This window comes from Chamaea fasciata, unplaced genomic scaffold, assembly GCF_029207755.1.
Source record: "Chamaea fasciata isolate MVZ Bird 193981 ecotype frontalis unplaced genomic scaffold, bChaFas1.0.hap1 SCAF_21, whole genome shotgun sequence".
Lineage (NCBI taxonomy): Eukaryota > Metazoa > Chordata > Aves > Passeriformes > Sylviidae > Chamaea > Chamaea fasciata.
Window position 1 is genome coordinate 6,790,386 of NW_027094106.1, and position 20,214 is coordinate 6,810,599.

The 20,214-nt window shown below is 45.1% G+C and overlaps 1 protein-coding gene across 3 annotated transcripts in view; it reads right to left on the reverse strand.

Moving 5' to 3' along the window:
- Window positions 1–1,923: 1,923 nt before the first annotated feature.
- Window positions 1,924–20,214, reverse strand: part of FAM222B (family with sequence similarity 222 member B) — a 34,427-nt gene continuing 16,136 nt past the window's right edge. For 2 of the 3 annotated variants that reach the window (XM_066201767.1, XM_066201769.1), the window contains exon 2: window positions 1,924–4,163. In XM_066201767.1, the coding sequence (XP_066057864.1) occupies window positions 2,596–4,146 (1,551 nt within the window). In that variant the 5' untranslated portion in view covers window positions 4,147–4,163 and the 3' untranslated portion in view covers window positions 1,924–2,595. Of the gene's footprint in view, window positions 4,164–10,276; window positions 10,405–20,214 lie in introns of all 3 variants that reach the window. The other variant, XM_066201766.1, reaches the window with a different exon arrangement.

Genomic DNA, 20,214 nt, shown 5'->3' on the forward strand with positions numbered 1-20,214 from the left:
TGCTTCCCGGTCCTGCTGTACCGGGGCAAAGCCTTGGAGGTCGTGGCTGTACCTGTGCAGAACAGTCCCCAAAAACTCACAGCGTGCTGCCAACACCACCAAACACCTCCCAGGCAACCACCACCACGGCACAGGACTCTGCTCAGGCTCTCGGGAGAAGAGCAGGAGTTAAAAATTAGCTTTTAGTAACAGTCTGGGTTAAGATTTGGAGCAGGCTACGGAACAGAGGAGAGGCCAAGGTTTTATTTAGTAAAAAGGTATGGACTCGGGTAGCAGAACACCTTACAGTGACTGACTGGGCAGGGAGGGGTGAGGTCAGAGCACAGCCCTCGCTGGGGTTGGGTTTGGGATGGGGAAGACGACGGGGTGACTGTAGGGGAAGCAGCTTCAGACTCGAACTCTGGCTCCAACAGAATGGATTCAGAAAAATATTGCATGAAAAGCCTCAGGATTTTCGTTCTTTCATAGATGTATATTTACCAGTTTTCACAAAGACTGCAGGAATACGATTATAAACAATAAATTAGGACTTCATGTTGCTATCATTTGGCATAACACAATCAGGCAATTTTTCCTTTTTTTAAATATAAGGCAACACAAGCCAACACATAATTTAATCCGTCTTTAGTCAAATTGCTTAACTTTGCTCAGGAGTTACCACTAAAGAACGGGTTATAGTACACTTAAAAGAATTTAAATAATGACATAAGTGTACTAACTTACGCAAGGAGTCAGAAACGTACTCTGCTAAGCTTTGAAACCTAAATATTTGTTACAGCCCAGGACTACACATTCTAAATTAAAAAAATACAAATAAATGTTTTCTAATTTTCCCATTTACGAAAAACTTTTAAGAATCTCTAGCCAACTATGACGTCACTTCAAAACTTGTTTATTTTTTTTTAATTTTTTTTTTTAAATTTTGTATGATGTCTTTAAGATTTTTTTAAACCATGCTCATTAAGGAAAGTTCAAGGAGCAAATACTTAAGGCTTTGTTTTTCCAAGGGCTGTGAGGGAGGCCAGTGGATGGCAGAGGCCAGTGGGTTCACCCATACACAATGCTACTCAAACCCACACTACCAGGCGACATTCATACAGAAATATTACACTTAAAAGTTACAGTGTAGAGCAATATTTTTTAGCCAGTGTACATAGAAAGAATCAATGCATTTATTTTTTTAATTTTTTTCTTCTTCTTCTTTTTTTTGTCTTTTTCTTTTTTTTTTAATTTCCAAACTTGATTGTGATCATTATGTTCAAGTATTAGTCTCGTTAACAGAGATGAGGAATTTTCTACTTACAATAAATTTGGCTGTTAGAAAGGAAAGGGATGTTTTGGTACACTGAGGAGAACAAGATGCTGAGGTTACCCAGTAGTTAGTGTCCTACAGTCACTGACTCAACTGGCTGCTGGAAGTGACGTGGGGAAGGAACAGAAGGAGTTAGGCACCGAGACCCTGGGAAAAAGGGATGTTATAAATAGCTTCGCTAATTCCCAGGGAGAAGAATTGTTCCATTAAATCCGCTGGGGTGTTTTGATGGAGAGGAACAGGGGACTGTCAATCCCACAGTGGCTTGTGAGAGGAGCTTTGATTCAGACCGACCGTCTCCCATCCCACAGCGGGACCACGCTCGCTGCGCTGGGGATGGGCTGAGCTACATCTCCTCATCCTGGCAGTAATTCCAGCTTCCAGAGAAGTGGCTGAACCCTTTTTGGAGTTATCAGTGGGTCTGGATTCCCTTCACATGAGGCTGGCCAGACTCCTAGCAGCGAGGGATTCAGACAACAGGAGCTTTGAGGCTGGTGGAAGGGCAGTGGGGAAGGGGAACACGAGGAAAGGCAGATCCCTGTGGCTGCCTTCGTCCCAAACCCGCTGTGTCCTCCTCCATACCCGGTCCAGAAAACAAAAAGTGTCAGAAAAATCTGCCAGAGACTTTTGACTTTGGACAAAGTCTAAATGATAAACGTGGGCAAGTAACAGCTGAAAAGCTTCTCCTTCTATTAAAGCCTAAATACATACCCCTAGCTAGCTCTTTTCAAACGTAGGCTCTTTTTCAATTACACAGGCCTCTAGACAGTGCAAATGGTCAATGTTTAATGCATTAATGAAATGGGCTTTCGAGTTGAAAATAAGCCCTACTCCCTGACAAAATTCTGTTGCTCTTAATCTTGTGAGGAAATTGAGATGGAAATGGAAGCAGCTACGCTACCTCGCTCTCGCTGGAGAACAGATGCGGCTGCGAAACCCTGCAGCAACTCAACCTCAGTCCAGCGAGGAGCTGCTCAGCAGAAGGCAAAAAAAAAAAAAAAAAGAAAAAAAAAGCTTCACAAAGGGGGACTCTGCAGTGAGGAGACAGCTGTGGCCTGAAGTAGTGTAATGAAATTCTTTGACACAAAAGGCATGTTAAATATTTGATGCATAAAGGAGAGAGATAACATGTAAGCAAAGCTCTTTAAATATACAGTATGTCCTCTTCCAATGGGTACTATAATGATCACACAAGTTTGCAAGTTAAAAACGCCTTGCTTATTAATTAAAATTAAGACTAAAACCTATAATTTTTTTTTTCTGTCTGTGAAAGTGACTGCAGCCTATCTATACCCTGGGTGTTGAATATGAAGATTTCGACTATCGGTTGGTTCAGGTGCTCGGTTCATGGGAGGCCGATGGACTTTTCCCAGCACAGCCACGCTCTGGTCTCGGAAGCAGGACTGCTGGAAGTCCCCACTTAGGTAATCCATGGTCTGCATCACATTATTCTGGCTGGATGGGCCAGCTCCAGCTCTGTAATGAGTTCCTCCTGCACAATCCAGCGGCGCTCCCGCTGGCTGTCCCCCGTGGAAAGGCATGGCGAGGTCCTGGGACCCAGAGCTGTCACTGTTGGGAGTGGGCAGAATGTTATTCCAGAGGGGCTGGAAATAGTGCCCATTGGTATATGGCAAAGGTCCCTGCAACCCGTTCACAGGCGGAGAAGGCGTAGGCTTCTCGATGGGGGGCTTCAAGCTGAAGGACTGGCCCATGCACAGTTCTTGAGGGTAGTTGGAAGTTTTGCCAGGGAAACTTTGCCCTGCAATCTCTCTCTGAGGGTGCTTCCCTGCGAGTCCAGCAGGCCCAGCAGCATCCCCACACATTTGCTGCAGATGTGCAAGCTGGTGCTGGTTCCACGCAACCGATTTGATTTCGTTCTGGTAGGCGGGCGGCACCCTGTTAATATTGACCATGGGCACATTAACAGAGGCAGGAGGAATAGCAGCAGCAGCATGGTCGACAGGGTTTACTACACAGGAAGGCATGGGTGTAGGGACATTGTGAGTAGATACCCTGGTACTTGCATTGATAAGCAGGTTGCGACTTATAGGGCTGGGGTTTGCAATCTGTCCCTCACACACTGAGGTAGTGCTAATGCCAGCTCTGGCCTGGCAGAACTGGTTAATCTGGTGCACAATGCTGCTCAGGTCCGGTGGCTGGTTCTGCTGCAGGGTGGCAGCCATAGAGAGGGGAATGGTTGAGGTAGACACGGTCACATTCGGCGGCGCGTCTGCATCCGGCATCTTTCTGCCTCCATGTAAACCCGGCTGCAGCAGCGGATTCGGGGGGTGCTGCAGGGTCTGGTGTGCCATGGTCTGAGGGTGCTGCAAGCCCTGCGGCTGCTGCATGTTCTGCGGGTGCGGCAGCGCCTGCGGGATCCCCTGAGGGTGCGGTAAGCTGGGTGGTGGCTGTGGAATACCCTGAGGGTGCTGCGGGATGCTCTGGGGGTGCGGCAAAGTCTGTGCATGCTGGAGAGCCTGCTGGCGGGCGAGCGCCTGGGGGTGGGATAAAGTGCTTGGTGCGACGTACGGCGTGGAGGGGGGGTTCATCATTGCCTCCGGCAGCAGGCGCGCCCGCGTCCCGTCAAAGTCCTTGATGATTCCTTTCGCTGGGGATTTGACTATGGCCAGCAGACCCGTTTTCGTGGTGGCCTGAGACGGGTAGGGGCTGTACCTCTGGCCCGAAGTATCGAGTCCGTTCACAGTACGGCGTATGTGTTTCCTCTGGGGAACCTTGACGCTGTTTGGAAAGATTTTTATAGTCAGTGGATTGTTGGCGACCTTCTTAGCATAAGCATCCAATTCTGCTGGGGTAGGATACTGTGCAGATCTCATTTTCTGTGTAGTGTCCCCTGCGGAGAAAGGAAATTTGTCAGTGCTGGTAAGCACGGGATCAACCCCAGGGCAAGACAGTCACACAAGGGCAGAAAATCTCCAAGGATTCAAGAGGCAAGGAAAACTTCATCCTGCCAGACCAGCGGGTCATGTAGCAGATACCTCATTCCCTTTATTACCTGGTGACCAACACAAGCCCCAGTTCAGCTTAAGGCAAGACCTGCCCAGGGGAGCAAAACAAAACCATATTCTCATCAGAGTATGTTTGCAGTTGGACAGAAACAGGTAACGTGTTATAAACATCAGACTGTCTCCAGCTGAAATATTCCTCACAGCTTGCACTGGTGGGTTGGTTTTTATTCTCTTAATTTAAGCTGCCTCCCCACAGCTCTTCAAGCCATTCTCAGTATTTTTACCATGGAGTTCAAAATTGGAAAGATATGAATTAAACATGAAGCCCCTGTAATGCTGAGGTGGGAACCATACTGCGGTGGGCTGACCCTGGCTGGGCACCAGGTGCCCCCAAAGCTGCTCCATCACTCCCTTCCTCAACTGGGCAGGGAAGAAGAAACACAGGGTCAGAATAAGGGAGGGGAGATATCACTCACCAACTACTGTCATGGGCAAGACCTGGGAAAATCAGTTTAATTTATTATCAATCCAGTCAAAGTAGGGTAATGAGAAATAAAACCAAACCTTAAAAACCCCTTCCTTCCACCCCTCCCTTCTTCCCGGGCTCAACTTCACTCCTGACTTTCTCCACCTCCACAGCACAGGGAGATGGACACAGCTGCCTCACCATGGTCTTCCCCAAGGGCTGCATGGGAATCTCTGCTCTGGTGCCTGGAGCACCTTCTCCCCCTCCTTCTGCAGTGCCCTGGGGGCCTGTGCAGAGCTGTTCCTCTAACATATCCTCACTCCTCTCTCCAGCTGCATTTGTGGAGGTTTTCCCCCCTTCTTAAATCTCTTGTTCCAGCAGTGCGTCCATCCTGGAGCCAGCTGGCATTGGCTCCATCAGACATGGGGGAAGTTTATAAGCAGTTCCTGCATCCCCCCACTACTAAACCCTTGCCCTGCAAACCCAATCCACATCAAAGCTTCAGCTCAAGACTCCATTTACACCCCACTCCTTTCCTAGGTGCTGACATCTGAAAGCACTTGGAGTGTCTTTCTGTGCATTAGGAAGCTCTTGTCAGCCCAAGCTCAGCAAATGGAAGGAGGCTGACTATTTTATGGCCTGCAATTATTTCTTCAGCTGACTTTTCAGGGTGGCACCTTGCTAAGGACAACATCCCCACATCACATGGCAAAATGATGTGATTACCTCGCAGGATTAAAAACATGCTACTTCCCAGACAGAGACAAAAGGCTTCTGGAGACAGAGGTGTGGTTTCACTTCCTCTGATTTACCAGATACCTACCTGGCTCACAAGCTCCAACTGCTTCTGCAAAGAACTTCAGAAATCTAGGGGAATACATGTGTGTCTCTTACCATAATCATATTCCAAGCAGAGAGCTGGGCTGTTTCCCACCGCAGCTCTGCTGCCAAACTCCTATGGGACTCCTGCTGATTTTATAATCTTCAAATAATGGCTTGCAGCTTTGACAATCCAATTTAGCTTTTGCTTGATTTCCTCCCCCCGCACCTTCACCTTGTAAACAGTTCACTGGAAAAAAATGCCCATCCTTTTTCCTAAAATTTTCAGCACCCCTCTGCTATTTGCTGTGCTGAGAGAACAGGGAATGTGGCAGCCACCCAAGAACACCCCAGCCCCATAGCTGGCCCTCTGACCCAATGAAATTTAATGCTCCAGCAAAGAGCTTGCTGCTCCCCGGCAAACAGCCTATCCTCTTGAAAATCCACCTCTGATTCTTTCAAGCAAATTGCCTCCAGAAGATGAGTACCAGCCACTTCTCTCTTTGCATCCTGCAGCTTCCCGCTGTCACAGGTGAGGGAGAGCAGCTCTGCTCTAAGAGCTCTCACTTTCAGAAGAGAAAGGTCAGAAAATGGAAAATAGAATGGATACCAAAAGAAAGGTTAATTATAGAAGTATTAAAAATATCTTTTGTGAAAAAGAAGCTTTACGAGCAGTTTGTCTTCCACCTCTAGCACAGCTCGTACCACAGTGCCAGTTATACCTGTACTCCCTGTGCTGCCCAGACACTGGCACATCTCATCCCTTTCTCTTAATCAAAGGAAATATTAACCCAAACATCCTCTCTGTGCACATCCCTGTACCTGTCTCTGCAGGCAGGTGGTTCATATCTGCCCTTTTGAGCGAGCTGCTGTGCTCCTAACGGAGAGGAGAGCCTCCGAATGGCATTTGCCAGTATTACCTTGCCTCAAAAGCCAAGGGCTTTGTGAACTCCCAACCTTTATTTTTAGCATTGCCCACGCTCATTAAGGTCTGTTTCTTCCCCAAGACATGACCCTGGCAACCCCTCATGAACCAGAGAAGAACCAAAGGACAAAGGACCCCGTACCTGTCTGTGTTATGGTTTATGTTATGCTTGCAGACACTGTCACATTCTATTTTCAGATGAAAAATTAAGAAGATACTTTAAGACACCTTTGCCATCAAAATTTCCCAGCCTGGTTTACATTTCTATAGGCAAATCAGCGAATTAAATATAAACACTAAACAGACACACTGAATATTCTCTTACCCAAGCATCTGATTTTCTATTACACAGAAGTTTCAGGAAGCAGCTAAAACATGGACATTTGAACAGGCTGCAGCCATCAGTCAACTACTCCCAAACCTGGAAGAACTCCTTCCTCTGAGAGAAAATAACCCCTCAGTTAAACTTAAATGACACCCCAGCATCAAGTCTGGCATCCTACCAAAGGCAAACCCCCTCTTAAATCCCTTGGATGGGATCTTCTCAACCCAACCATCATTCCAAACAGCACCTGGTTTATGTATAGGTAAGATAAAGCTCCTTTTACTCCAGGCTAACTCAGCCATGTTACTCAGGCTGAAGGTGATGTATTTCTGAGTGCCCCAATGTGCTTTGCTAGTAGTTCCATAGGCAAGATTCCATGACTGTAATAATTAAGGCAGTAAAGTATTAGGAGAAAGGCACTACACGGTGAGCAAGAATCTGAATATCTCATACAAATACCCTACAAACCAATAAAATACAATTAGTTCTGGTAACTAAGTGAATGGAAAACCTGCTAGAATAGTCTGAAAGAAAAGGCTGGTATTGGAATATCATCATTTGTGTGCAAGAGCAAGAATTCCAGATCAGGCCATAATAAAATGATGAGGCAACGGCGGAGGAAGAAGCTTCATTAGGAGAACAATGGGATGAGCTCCAGGAAGCTCCCTAATGGTGAATGCAAGGCAGAATACTTTTATTGAAAAGTAATTATTTCATGTTTATTATAAGGCAAAGCTGTGCATATGAGCAATTACCCCAATAAACTGGTGAGCTGCAAGTTCACAACTCCTGCTAATCCCGTGGCAACCGATTCCTCTGGTCACACTCCTGGTCTCACCACTGGAGCTATTTTTGTCATGGAATGAGACAGATTTCCCTGCCTCACCTCAGCACTAATGGAACATCTTTTAAGTGCATTTCACATTAAGACTTTAAAACCCACTGCTTTTAAAAGCTGCCTATGGTTAAATTTTCATTATCATTAAACAAAATACAAACAGGCCTTCAGGACTGCTACCCTAATGAGAGCTCCTACACGGGGACAAGCCAGAGCCAGCTGTGTCCACCTCCTGCATAAAACCCTCCATTTCAGCAGTTTCTCTAAAGGCTTTACAGAAAGAACCCTCCCAAAAAGACTCAGTTTAGCTGATGATCCCATATTCAGTCCAATCTCCTCTTCTCTGATGTCCCCTCCCAACAAAATACTTCTGAAGAAGCACCTTTCACTTGATTTTGCACCGTTGTCACAGAAAAACTACCTTCTTTTCTCCCCAGAAGGTTTGGCACTGCTGCTATGTCCAACAGCAGCTGCAGACACAACCTGAACAATCTTGCCTCAAATATCCCAGTTGACCAGACAGATTTATACTGGAGTCACTGGGAGGAAGGCAAGAATATCAATACTGGGCCAGTGAGAAATCCCCTGTGTGCAAAAGTATGAATCCCAAGGTTAGCCTGAACTCAGGCTGGAATTCAACAAAAAAATACTGAAATTAGAAGTGTTTTAGTCATCAGTTTCTAAAGGAAAAAATATGTGCATATTAATCTAGGAAACTCCTACTGCACGGACCACTTGTAAGAACAAGCCCCTTATCAGAAAGTGAATATTGAAAAAAAAAAAAAGGTAATTGAGCTGATGTCGATTTTTAAGCACTAACAGAAAATCTGATCCAGAAAACTACACTTCAAAATTATTAATACAGACACTGTAAGTATGAAGAAAAGCAATCCTGTGGAGTTCTGTGCCTTTTATAAAAGCAACAGCACTATTACTACAGCCTGCTTCCACCCCCTTTCAAAAGTCACAAGTCACTGTTCATTAAAAAACGCTCATTAACTCAGCTCTGCCCTGACCAGGGGCTGGGCTACTCATGCATCTCCAGCAGAAGAGAAATGCACCAATTAATCATGCCCACATCTGCAGCAAGGCTGAGCGAGGTCTGTACCAGCAGCCTCATCTTCCATATAAATCAGAACAAACCCAACAGCTGAGCATTACCACTGCCAGCCCGTGCCTGCCAGCTACTTTATGTCCTAAATTCTTTGAAATGCAGTTCCCAAAGCTCTTCACTGAGCAGGACACAGCAATGCTTTCAGCACATGGATCTGCAGATCTCCAAGAAACAGCATCAGGTACCATCAGGTGCGAAAAACTGCCCAACATACCAGCATGTTGCCTTGTAAAGCTGTAATTAGCAAATACCTGATTTATGCACAGCTGCCCTCACATGAACCTCAACATTTTGCTTTCAGAACTAAGCTCTGACAAAGAAATCTCACGCAATGCACAGACCTGGGCACGTCCTCACCCCACAGGCTGTCAGGAACACTCACACTGGAAACAGGAAAGAGAAAGGAGGGGATGCCCCGTCTGATGCCATCACCAATCCTTTGGTGAGTGAAGATTTTTATTGTTGCTGACTGTTATTACAATTACCCAGTCCATGGAGTCAGCAGAATTGCTGTGGGCGTGTGTATGTGAACAGTGTCAGTCACTTCTGGCAGGACCACGACCATGAGCAGGTCACCCTTAAGTGCAAAAATATCTTCCCTATTTATTTTCTGTAGCATCACAAGCCTCACTACGTGAACAATTTAGCTACAAGTGGACTGTAAACCACTTGGGTTAAAAAGCAGTGAGTGCCTCAGGAAACGGAGATCTCCCAATGCACATTTCAAACACAAAAGACAGGTCACAGCACTAAGAACCAAGTACTCAGACCATACATAGAAACGCTGGCATTTCTGAAATTTCAGCTGAACAATCAATGTGCTACTTCACTGATAAAGAGGAGAGACAGAGTAAGAGTTAAAAAAACCTCTAGTCAGTAAACTTACATTCCCAAGCACAAGTTGTTCTTAAAAATACCAGTACAACTATGAAAAAAATGACTGAAGTTATCAAAAAAGAATTATCAGAGCACTCTGCAGACATATTTTCAGAGGCACCAAAGAGACATCAGAAAGAAGACGGAAACTTTGAACTTTAGTAATTTGGGCTAGCTCACTAATATTTGCAGTACAAGCCCCAGGTATGTAGAGCAAGAGCTGCTGACCTCAAAAGGTTTCCATTAGACTGATCCAACTTTTATTGGTGTCTACAAGTAATTGCATGAAGGGAAGCGAAAAAGACTGAGGAAAAAGTGTTGAGAAACAAATCAGCTGGCATACTTTTAGCACAAAACCTTTTTAGCAGAGAGGCACGAATCTCACAGGAACCTCACTTGCTGCATCCTGCTGTGGTTAAAATTAACCTTTGCAGAGCCAGGAACAGAGGAGCTGCACACATGTGAACCTCTACAGCCATTTCTCAGAGCCTTTACTGACAGATGCCTTGAAGGCGTAACAAAAGAAAGACTCTCCATTAAATAGTTTTTCCACTGTATCCTAAATGTTTATGTCACAGCGGTACCAGAGCCAGATTTAACAGTTAACCACATCCTGCAGACAAAACATCACTCACATTTCTGAAGTCCAGTGTTCATCTGCGTGTAAGAAAGAAGCTGAAAGGAGAGGTCGCCTGGTCCTGGCAGACAGGCCAGCATGGCAGACAGGCACTAACACAACATGGGGCATTCACTCCTCTGCACACTGCAACAACAGAGAGACAATTCAAAGTTATAATACAAGGAGGAACAGAGAGAAGAAAGCGGCAAAGAGCCATCCCTGGGTGAAGGCCTGACCAAGCACAGATGCGCAACCGCTGCTCCAGTCCTGACTGCATCTCCTAACGGCAACGGAAATACTTGAAGAACTGGGTCATCTGCAGGGTTAAAACCAAAATAGCTGCCTCGTTCTCCTCTGCTACTTGACACACAGAGAATAAACCATAGCTCTGTCCTCACTTTTCAAAGGTGGTTGTTATGAATGGTAAAGAAACCACCATCACTCATTTCGCTATGTTGAAACACACTGGTATCCACCAAGGGAACTTCTCTGGAGAAATCCTGTCAACTGCTCTTTTGCATTTAACAAAAAGGCATGGCATGCATAAATTGAAGGCAAAGTATGCAGCACTCTGCCTTGTGGCAAGATTAAGCTGCATGCTACAGCTTGTAATTTCTGTGGTCCATTAGGCTGAAAGATGAATGGCTATAACTTCCTTCATTTCAGCAGAGACTCGCCAACCTGAGCTGCTGTGGGGCAGACAACAGCAAGATGTGCACAAAGGACTGCAGAGGTGCCACCATCCTCTTCTGCTTGGTCCAGCATTTAAGAAATCAAACCTTGAAACAGATCACTAAAGCTCTTTGTATATAGATATGGCACAACTCCCCTCAAATCACACCACTGCTGTGCAAAGAGGGATCCCAGCAACAAGGCTAACTGGGGCTCAAAGTGTCCAGTGTTACTAGAATTACAGAGATTTAAGCTGGAACAAGATCTCTAAAGGCCATCTGGTCCAAGCCCCTGCTCAAATCCTCCTGGCTGCAGCCCTTTAGGAAGTTCTGGGAAACAGAACCAAGCTGGAGAAATCAGTAGATTTTTTCTCCTTGTCCAGATGTTCACAAGCATCAGTGCTGCTACACAGAGCAAAACAACTAAGGAGCAGCTAGAAAGGCTTTGGGACTTGTTATATGACCTCCAAAACATGGGAAGAGTTGAAGGATTCAAGACTTGTAAGCTGATTTAGTTTCAGTCATTGTTTCACAAACCCTAATTAAAACAACTGGGGAGGCATTCAGAGATCAAAAGCGGAGGGGGGGGGGGGAAGGAGAAAGCTCCAGCCCAGACATGAGAAGCCACATCCGCCAAAACCTCTCAGAGGCCACTTCAGAACGAGTCTCACTGCTGAAACGGCACAAACACTGCGATGACAGCGGTGTGACACCGTCAGCACTGTCACCTTCATGCTCCAGAAACCTCCAACAGCAGATTTCTGCAGAGACCTTTTGAAGACCTGAATGCAAAACCTCACCTCAGACCACCAGCACAGGTCAGACTGTCGAGGGAACGCTGGCACCAACAGAGTGAACAGCGTGGACTCGAAGCTTTCCTGCAGCACAGCAATTACTCACTGTGTACAGTTCATTAGCTCCATGTTTATGCATCTCCTCAGCTCAACACGCAAAGGTTGATTAAACCAACGGCCAAGAAATCTCATACAAATATTAATTTATGAGAGCTTCCGCATCTTCACTGAGCGAGCGCTCTCCAGAGCTGACCGAGTGCGGCTGAGTGAGCCTGCTGGGTGCCGCTGTGACTAACAAAAATAGTTTTTGGGCACTGAATGTCAGTCTTGACAATCCAGGCTGTTGCCCATTCACCCTTCCCACGCACAGTAACACAGACCTGGTGCTGTGAGAAACACAGACAGCACCTCAGCAAGGTGCGGGGCTGACAGCACCACCACCAACAGAGCACGTTTGCATCATTCTCCACTTCATCCCCAGGAGACAGCAACAATCTGCACTGCCCAAAGTCCAAGCTTTGTAAAACCTTGTAAAATAAACCAAAACCTGGATTTTCTTCTGATTCTCTGAAGGTGATGGAATTCTCGGAGTCTTTCAGAAATGATGACTGAAGACCTGTCACATCCACAACATCAAGGAACTGCCTGAGGAACTGAAAAGTTGCCCAGCCTTTATAGATGAGATTCAGCCGTGACTGCGGGTACACAACATTCAGTGAAACTTTGCAAACAGTCCGTGGGCAGCAGTTCCTCATCCCAAATCATGCCCAGCAAGACCAAAAAGACAAAACAAGAATCCAGCTCCTTTTAATCAGAAGACAAAACCACTGTGAGTTGTCAGAGCTTTACCTGAGTAAGCAACAGAAACACCCACAATCAGCAAGAAAAAAAAAATAATTGTATTTTCCTTTTTTCCTCATTTCATCAACTTCAGAAGGCTGGCACAAACAAGACCTATTTCTCAGTGAAAAGCAGACAAACAAAATTAAGAGCCTTCACTGTAGACAGAAAAACAGATCACACTATTCCCATATTCATCTGAGCATCCACCTTTTACTCCAATAACGTCTGACGCCAACCAAGGATTCACTTCCCGTGCCCGCAGGCCCGAAGGAGGTCGGTGTCTAAAACATTATTTAATTGACGGCAAGTTTGTGTGCAGCCCTGAAAGAGCACAGCCGTGCTCTGACTGAGGGAGCAGAATTTCTGGCAGCAAGATGCAGGGAGGTTTTGCTCACCTGCTCCATCATTAACGCTCATTAGAGCCTGAACTGTGACGCTCTCAGAAAGCCTCTTGCTGAAGTGCCCCAGCGAGGTGCACACAGCAATAAACAGGATAATGGCGCATTAGGAGAGAGAACAAGTGATTAGGAGTGGTCACAGCATTCACCTCGGAATAGCCAGGCTCCTGCTACATGACAGCAGTGCTTCCTTGAAGGTCAAAACATGTATTTACAGAAGCTTTAGCTCCAGTATGGAGAGCAATGTTTTAGAGAGAGCTATAAAGGCAAGTTGTTCCCGCAGGCAGATAATCGTTTTAGGTAATGCCAAAGGGTCATAAAAGACTGGGGCGACAATAATAATTTTAAAGGAAATACTGGACTTACAAAAATAATTTGAAGTGGAAGCCTAAAACTGCTCTTTTAGCTTGATTTGCAGTAAACAAATTGATGACATCTAGGTCACTGCTGAGCATTAGAAAAAGAAATTCAGACTTGTACAGAAGTGCTGACCATAACTCCATCACTGAATTTCTTATTAGAATTAAAATCCTGCTTCAGTTTTTCTTCTCTATGAAATCAATACGGGTTTTCATAATCGAGGTCTCAGTACTTGAAAACAAATGCATCTGAAATATCCTGACAAGCACCCCCTGCATTTTTTCTAGTTAGAAATTAATTAACATTTATTCCCTTTGAGGTACTCAGCACCTGACCACCGTTTTCTGACCTGACTCTTCCCCAGCATGAGCTGGCACGGACAACTCCAACTCACCACCAGCTAAAATGAACTGAAATCCCTGGCATGGGCCGTATTTGGGACTGAGGTGAGCAATACTGGCTGTCTCAGGATTGGCAGCTGGGTCCATCAGCCTGTCCTGCTTGGGTTTATTCCTTCTAATTAGTCCAGTGCAGAAGATGAACTGAACCTGGCACATCAAGGCTTCTCACCAGCAGATCTGGCTCCGTGGTGGCAACTTGTGTGGGCACCAACACCTGCAAAGCTCCAGCCCCTCCAAGAATGAATGATGTGCTACTGGGGGAGCTGGAACGGAGAGGGTTTTGCATTGTACCAGGGTCAGTCACACTGTCATCTAAACCAGTCAGCTGCAAACTGGAGAGTGATCTGACCAGTAAGGCTGTGGCACCCAGCTATGGAGGGCTGTGAACCATGAAAACCTCAGTTTTTAAACTGCATTTTAAACAGATTCTGTACACTGCCAAACGCAGCACAACGAGCTCTGTCTTGAAAAAATATATATAAAAAAAAGATAAAGCATATCTCTGGAGGAAAACAATCATTAGATTGGAATAAATAAATAAATACCCCTCTTTGAAGTGATTTTAATCTAATCTGGCTGCGGGATATAATCTTAACAGCACACGTACTGCAGGATGCTCCACAAAATAGCAGGTTTAGACATGTGAACAGATTTTTCTTCTCCTTAGATTTATTAATAATTAAATCAAAGCATGCCAAGCTTAAGAGGGATTTGCAGCGCTTGGGATTTGGGGGTAATTGGCACATCCTCACAATGACTATTACGTTCAGCCTTACCTGCGCATCATGGTGGGTTTTGGTCCAGGCAGCACAGTGTCCCCTGTCACAACAGGGACTCATCAGGATGGAAGAACTCACATCCACCCACTGACCAGGGACACCCCTGCAGAGCTAAGAATCAGTTCCAGCAGAAATTACCACAATATTGCCTTTCCTGACTTAAAAATGTATCATTTTCTGAGTTATATTCAACGCTTAGTATTTATTGCCTCTGTGGTGCTCAGACCAGGGAGTACTTTTACAACCTAGAGTAAAATCTAGGTGTAAAGCAACTGTTAGGAAATGTCTAACAGTGTTTTATCATCATATAAATGGACCACATATAGACTTATTGCCAAGTTTTTAGATACACCAGCCTCTGAAGCTAGTGACAGGCCTTACAAGGTGAGAACACAAAGGAAACAACTCCCCACCAACCACCCCTGGCCACTGAAACATAGGAAACTGAGCTGGTTTAAAGGAAAGCAAGCTGGTGAAGTCTAAAGTTAGGTTCCTGAAAGTAAACACGCATGTTTGAAATTCCACAATTAACTGCGGGCTTGTTCACAAACCCCTAGGCCAGGAGGAAGCGGGAGCATCCACCCACACACAAAAGAAAAAGCTGCAAACTATTCCAAGTTTCCAGCACCCTGGGGTCCCGAAAGCCTCTTGTGTGAGGGTTGTTAAAGGCATGTGGCTGCTCCACTTTGCTTCTTTAGTCACAAGGTAGTTCCATGAAGTTCCATATCCACCGTGAAGAGTCGGAGCCGTTGGCGGGATTTACGGCAACCCCCCGAGCGCAGGCAGCACATGCCAAGTTCAGAACACAGAAATGCTGCAGGCAACAACAAAAACTAACCGGGGCTGTGAAGTTTCTTTGGTACAAATGTCTGCAAGAGCTTGCCAGGAAACAGAATTGAACCCGGGCCAATTTTCATGCTCCGAAGGAAACTCAGTGTCCCATTTACCCCCCCGGCAGGCTGCTCAACACCACGGAGAATAATTCCTTCTCCCTCTCCCAAAGTAATCTAAAATGTAGGGGTTTCAAAGACTTGTTCATGTCAACGGCAGACACTGAACCCTACTGCCAACCTCAGCATTCAACACAACTCCTTCCAGGCAGCCATGCTTTGCTTGACACTGTCTAGACCCATCCTGCAGGCTTCCTGCCTTTTTCCAGCTCTAAAACTGCCCTTTATTCTTGGGCACTTACCAGAATGGCCCTTTCCCAGGACAGCTGAAGAGCCAGAGATAAATCTTAGCGTTTCCTGGAAGAAAATTACCAAACTAGCACTGTATTCATCACCGGCTGGTATCACATCCTCTTAATGCTTTATAAATGGAAAACTGCGAAACAGTGGGCAGAGAAGTTGCCCTCTGAAATGGCAATAAATCACAATAGCATCGAGTGGACTTGGGGATAAATAAATAGGAAACTGAACAATAGGAAGTTGCCTTTTGTAGCACGGGGAGTGCACAGTCAGCACCTGCCAGCACAGGACCTTTGGCTTTCTGCATTCAGGTGGACCTTTTGTGGAGCCCTTGCAGCAGTTTCAATCAAAATCAATTTTTGCTTCTTGCCATTTTAATTAACTATGATTTTGCTTGTAAACCACGTCACCTTTTAGGCTGACCTCCATTTATAATGTTACTCAGGCAACAAAATTCGTTTGGTGGGGAAGGCAGAGAGAATTTAAATGCTGCCATAGCACAGCTCTGCTCCTCTCTCAGAGCTGGGATGACAATGCCCAACAGGGGAGAAAAGGAAGCAGCTTTGGGATAACAGCACTTAAATGGAATATTGTTCATATCACACTCCTCATGCCTAAGGGCTACTACTGAAGGCTTCTAGGTGAGCAATTTGGAACAGGATGCAGTGCACTAAAAAAAGCCAAGGAGGCGGCTCTCAGCTTCAGGTATTGCCACATGTGACATCAGCTCCATCAAATTCACTCCTCAGATAAAGCAGCGGCCAGCTCAAGGTTATGATCTTAGAGTTTAAAAGGCCTTTTTTTAGGTCTGTCCCAAGAGATTATTTTAAAACACAGTACTACGCATCTGCCGAGGAGTAGAACAGTTGGCTTTAATTGTAAGATGGATTTTTACATAGCTTCTGACCTTTCATCTAATTGAGGCCTGAAGAAGAAAAAAAAGAGAGGAAAGAAAAGCTATACGTCACTTCAGTTATTAAAATCCATCAAGCTCAGACTTTAGCCTTGGGATAACCACAGCCAAAAAATTGACTTGCAAGTAATTATCACTGCTATCTGCAATAAAAGTTAATTGGACATAATTGAACTAAAGCCCTAATCTGAATGAAGCTGTTGCTGGCAAGAAGCCTGCTCCTGCCTGCACTCTGCAAATGGAACTGCTAGCAGGAAAATGGACAAACACGAGGCTGCTTTACAGTCTGCCCACTGCAAATCAGAGCAGTTCTGCAAACAGCTCATTAACCGGGCCAAGATAAAGCCATTATGAGGTAAGCCCGTCCTCACCAAACACACCCTTCAACTACACCCAAACAGGGCAGTGGTACAGAGTTTCAAAAAACAAGTTTCTGTTTTACAGACCTCTTAATTACAGGCACTGAAACATTAGAATCACGTCACCAGACGCTGGTTTTATCAGCCCCCGAACGCTGTCAATACCGGCACAAATAATGTACTTTTTGAGCACGTAAAGATACCGACTCAAAAGGTTTTCAGTGCTGATAATTTACCACCTTCATGCAGTTCAATAGCCTTTCCTGTTGTAGGACCAGCTTCTTTCATCTCTGCAGCAGAGCAGACAATTAGCTGCTTTCTGTGCTCAGCCCATGCAGGTGGCTGGGGGAAGGGAGCGCTCAACTCAATTCCTGCTGATTCGTCCATTTATATTTTGCATTTTTGTTAACTAACAGACCAGAAAGCGGTCGTCAAACCCCATGCTACTCCAGAACTTCTTTACAATTTTAATTATTAACACTCTGTCCTTCACCAAAGCATATCAAAGCACTTAACAAACATTACTGAAGCCACATAACCACTCTGACACAGGCAAAAATTGCACACAACTCCTTTTAGAGTTGGCTTCAGGTTTTTTGACTATATTTATGTTAGAAGAGTGGTCTCCTGATGATGGACTAGTCTATGACAGGAGACATGGAGGGAAGTATCTGGCTCACCACAAGTTCCTGACATAATTTTGGATGAAGCATTTAATCACCTCATGCCACGGTCACTCTTTGTTTAAAGGACAGCAGTGGGTGACAGTTTTCTACCACTGAAGGCTGTGAAGACAAATGAAACTGCAGAGGATTTAACACCACTTCGACTTCTCACATCAGGCTCACAAGGTCACAGTCTGGGCAGTATCCTGGGGACAAATGGACACAGATCACCTTTCCCTGTCCTGAGCACCACTTGGCTCAGCCCTGCTCCTCTGTATCTTCACAGCTCAGAACAGAACTTCTTAGCTCGAGAAAGCTGCAACGAAGAACCAGTGACATCAATTCCCTTTCATGACCCAAATCAGTGGCTTACTTTACTTTGCTCAAAGCCCTCACCTCTTTTTAAGAGTATTTTTAGATTTAACTCTGTATTCTGCAACGTGGCAGGAGCTGACAGACAACACAGGTGTAAAGTAGGTCTTGCCAGGTGTTGCAGGCTGCTCCTGAGGTGAAGGAAAGACGTAGAAAAGACAAGTCAGGACAACTGTAGGGCCTGGCCAAAGCTTCAAATGAGGATTTCTGGCTGTGCTTGAAACACAAATACTAGTGGTCAGTTGTGAGACAGATGAGATACTACTTTTACCATGGGAACATATGCAAGAAATATGAAAATCGACCTGCCCGAAGTCAAAAGCAATTTGAATAACTTTGTATCTGCCTCCTCTCAATTTTCCCTACACTAAAGCACTCTGACCTTTAATTAATTCTTTCTCCTTTTATATGGTAACTTCCAACTTCAAATTTTTCATGCTGTACTGGTGGGAAACAGGGATGAAGACACAGCCTGGTATGTATCTTAGCTGTGTTCATGGGCGCACATGGCTCCATGGATATTTGGGGAGGGAGCAAAGGATGAACCACAGCAGCTAGGTAAACACAGCACTGTCATCAAAATAACTTGCCCTGTATACCAGGCTTACATTTTTATTTTCAAAATGCAAAACAGACTCCCTACCCACCGCTGTAGCATTCACAAAAGATCCCGTTTTCCTCAACAAGATACTGTCAGGCACAAACAAACATTCCTTCCTCCAAAGCACCCATTATCCTCGGGGCAAACTAAACCCAACTTCTTCCTACGTGCTTGAGCAGCATCACAGCAGCTCTGAAATATGGAACGAGACTTAAAGACACGAGCGTGCCTGTTCTCATGTGAACATGAGGGAAAATGAGGGTTACTTGAGATGACTTCCATCCAAAGGAAACCCAGAGCAGCCCAGCCTCTACCAAACTACAGGATGCTGCTCACACATACCCCAGTGGAGGTACCATGCATTCCCACCAACAGACATTCTCCATCCTTTATGCAACTTCCTGCTGCCTTCAAGTGATAAGAAACCAAAATACACACTGACCCCTTTCCCATAGGGGACAGCCTGCAGTTATAACCTCAACATCCTCAGCAGGAACAAGGTTATGTGCAGCTTTCCTACATGTCCCATGTGTGGGAGAAGCACGAGGCTATAATTCTGGGCTTTACTTCACCACACAGGACATGCAAGAATTGTGAGCTTCCTCATGCCACTCTTGGGCAGAATTCCTCCCTGACGGCATTCTTGCTTTCCCAGATCTGAAAAGGAAGTTTTTCTTAGGTACAGCAAACAGCTGCCTAGGCAAAGGGGAAAGGAAACATGAAACAGTTCCCTCTCCTGTGCCTGCTTCACAAAGATCACCATTTTCATTATCTCCTCTCACTCCACACTTACTCCGTAAAAGCCCTGAATTAAAGTCTTAATCATGACTTACAGAAATCCTTGTGGCTGCACATGACAGAAGGAAGACAGTTTTTCCTTCTAAAATATCGTTAGAAGTTACGGATTACGACAGTTCCTGGGTAGGAAAGCAGCTATCTTCCCCTGTTTGTTACAAGCTGATTATTTAAAAAAAAATAGTCAGAGCTAACTCTGAACAAATTTTACCTCTATTCAACAGAAAAACAACAGAGCAGACATTTGTTAGCTATTGAAAAATATGTTTTGAGTCCTGCTTTAAAAATAGATCCACTTGAAAATGAGAAATATTTGCAAATAAGATGAGGCAGAATGCATTACACTTCGTAACAAAAGAAAAATTGAACTTGTATATAAAGGAGTAAAAATAGGAAGTGACTCACTTTTGGACGAGGTGTGCTGGTGGTGTGTGAACACGGGCTCAGAGGGAGGATGGATTTTGGTTTGCATTGGTCATGCATGTGAACCATTCTGACCTGTACAATCACACTGACAGTTTGGTTTAGTATTTCTCTCTCCGGACACTGAATTATGGTCCCACACACGGTGAAATTTTAACAGCCCATTTACAAAGCCAGCAGTTTTTTAAGAACCAAACCTGGAGATCTCAGCCTGATTGTGCACAGCGACAGAGCTTCCTGCTGGACCAAGAACACATCAGCTCTTGGATACACATCTTATCATTTGTAAGGGCAAGATAAGACCTCCTTCTGTAGTTGGAGATACCGTGCAGCCAGCTGCAAAGATGAAAAGCATTTTAAGAACCTCAAACAGAAGCTGCAACACACGTA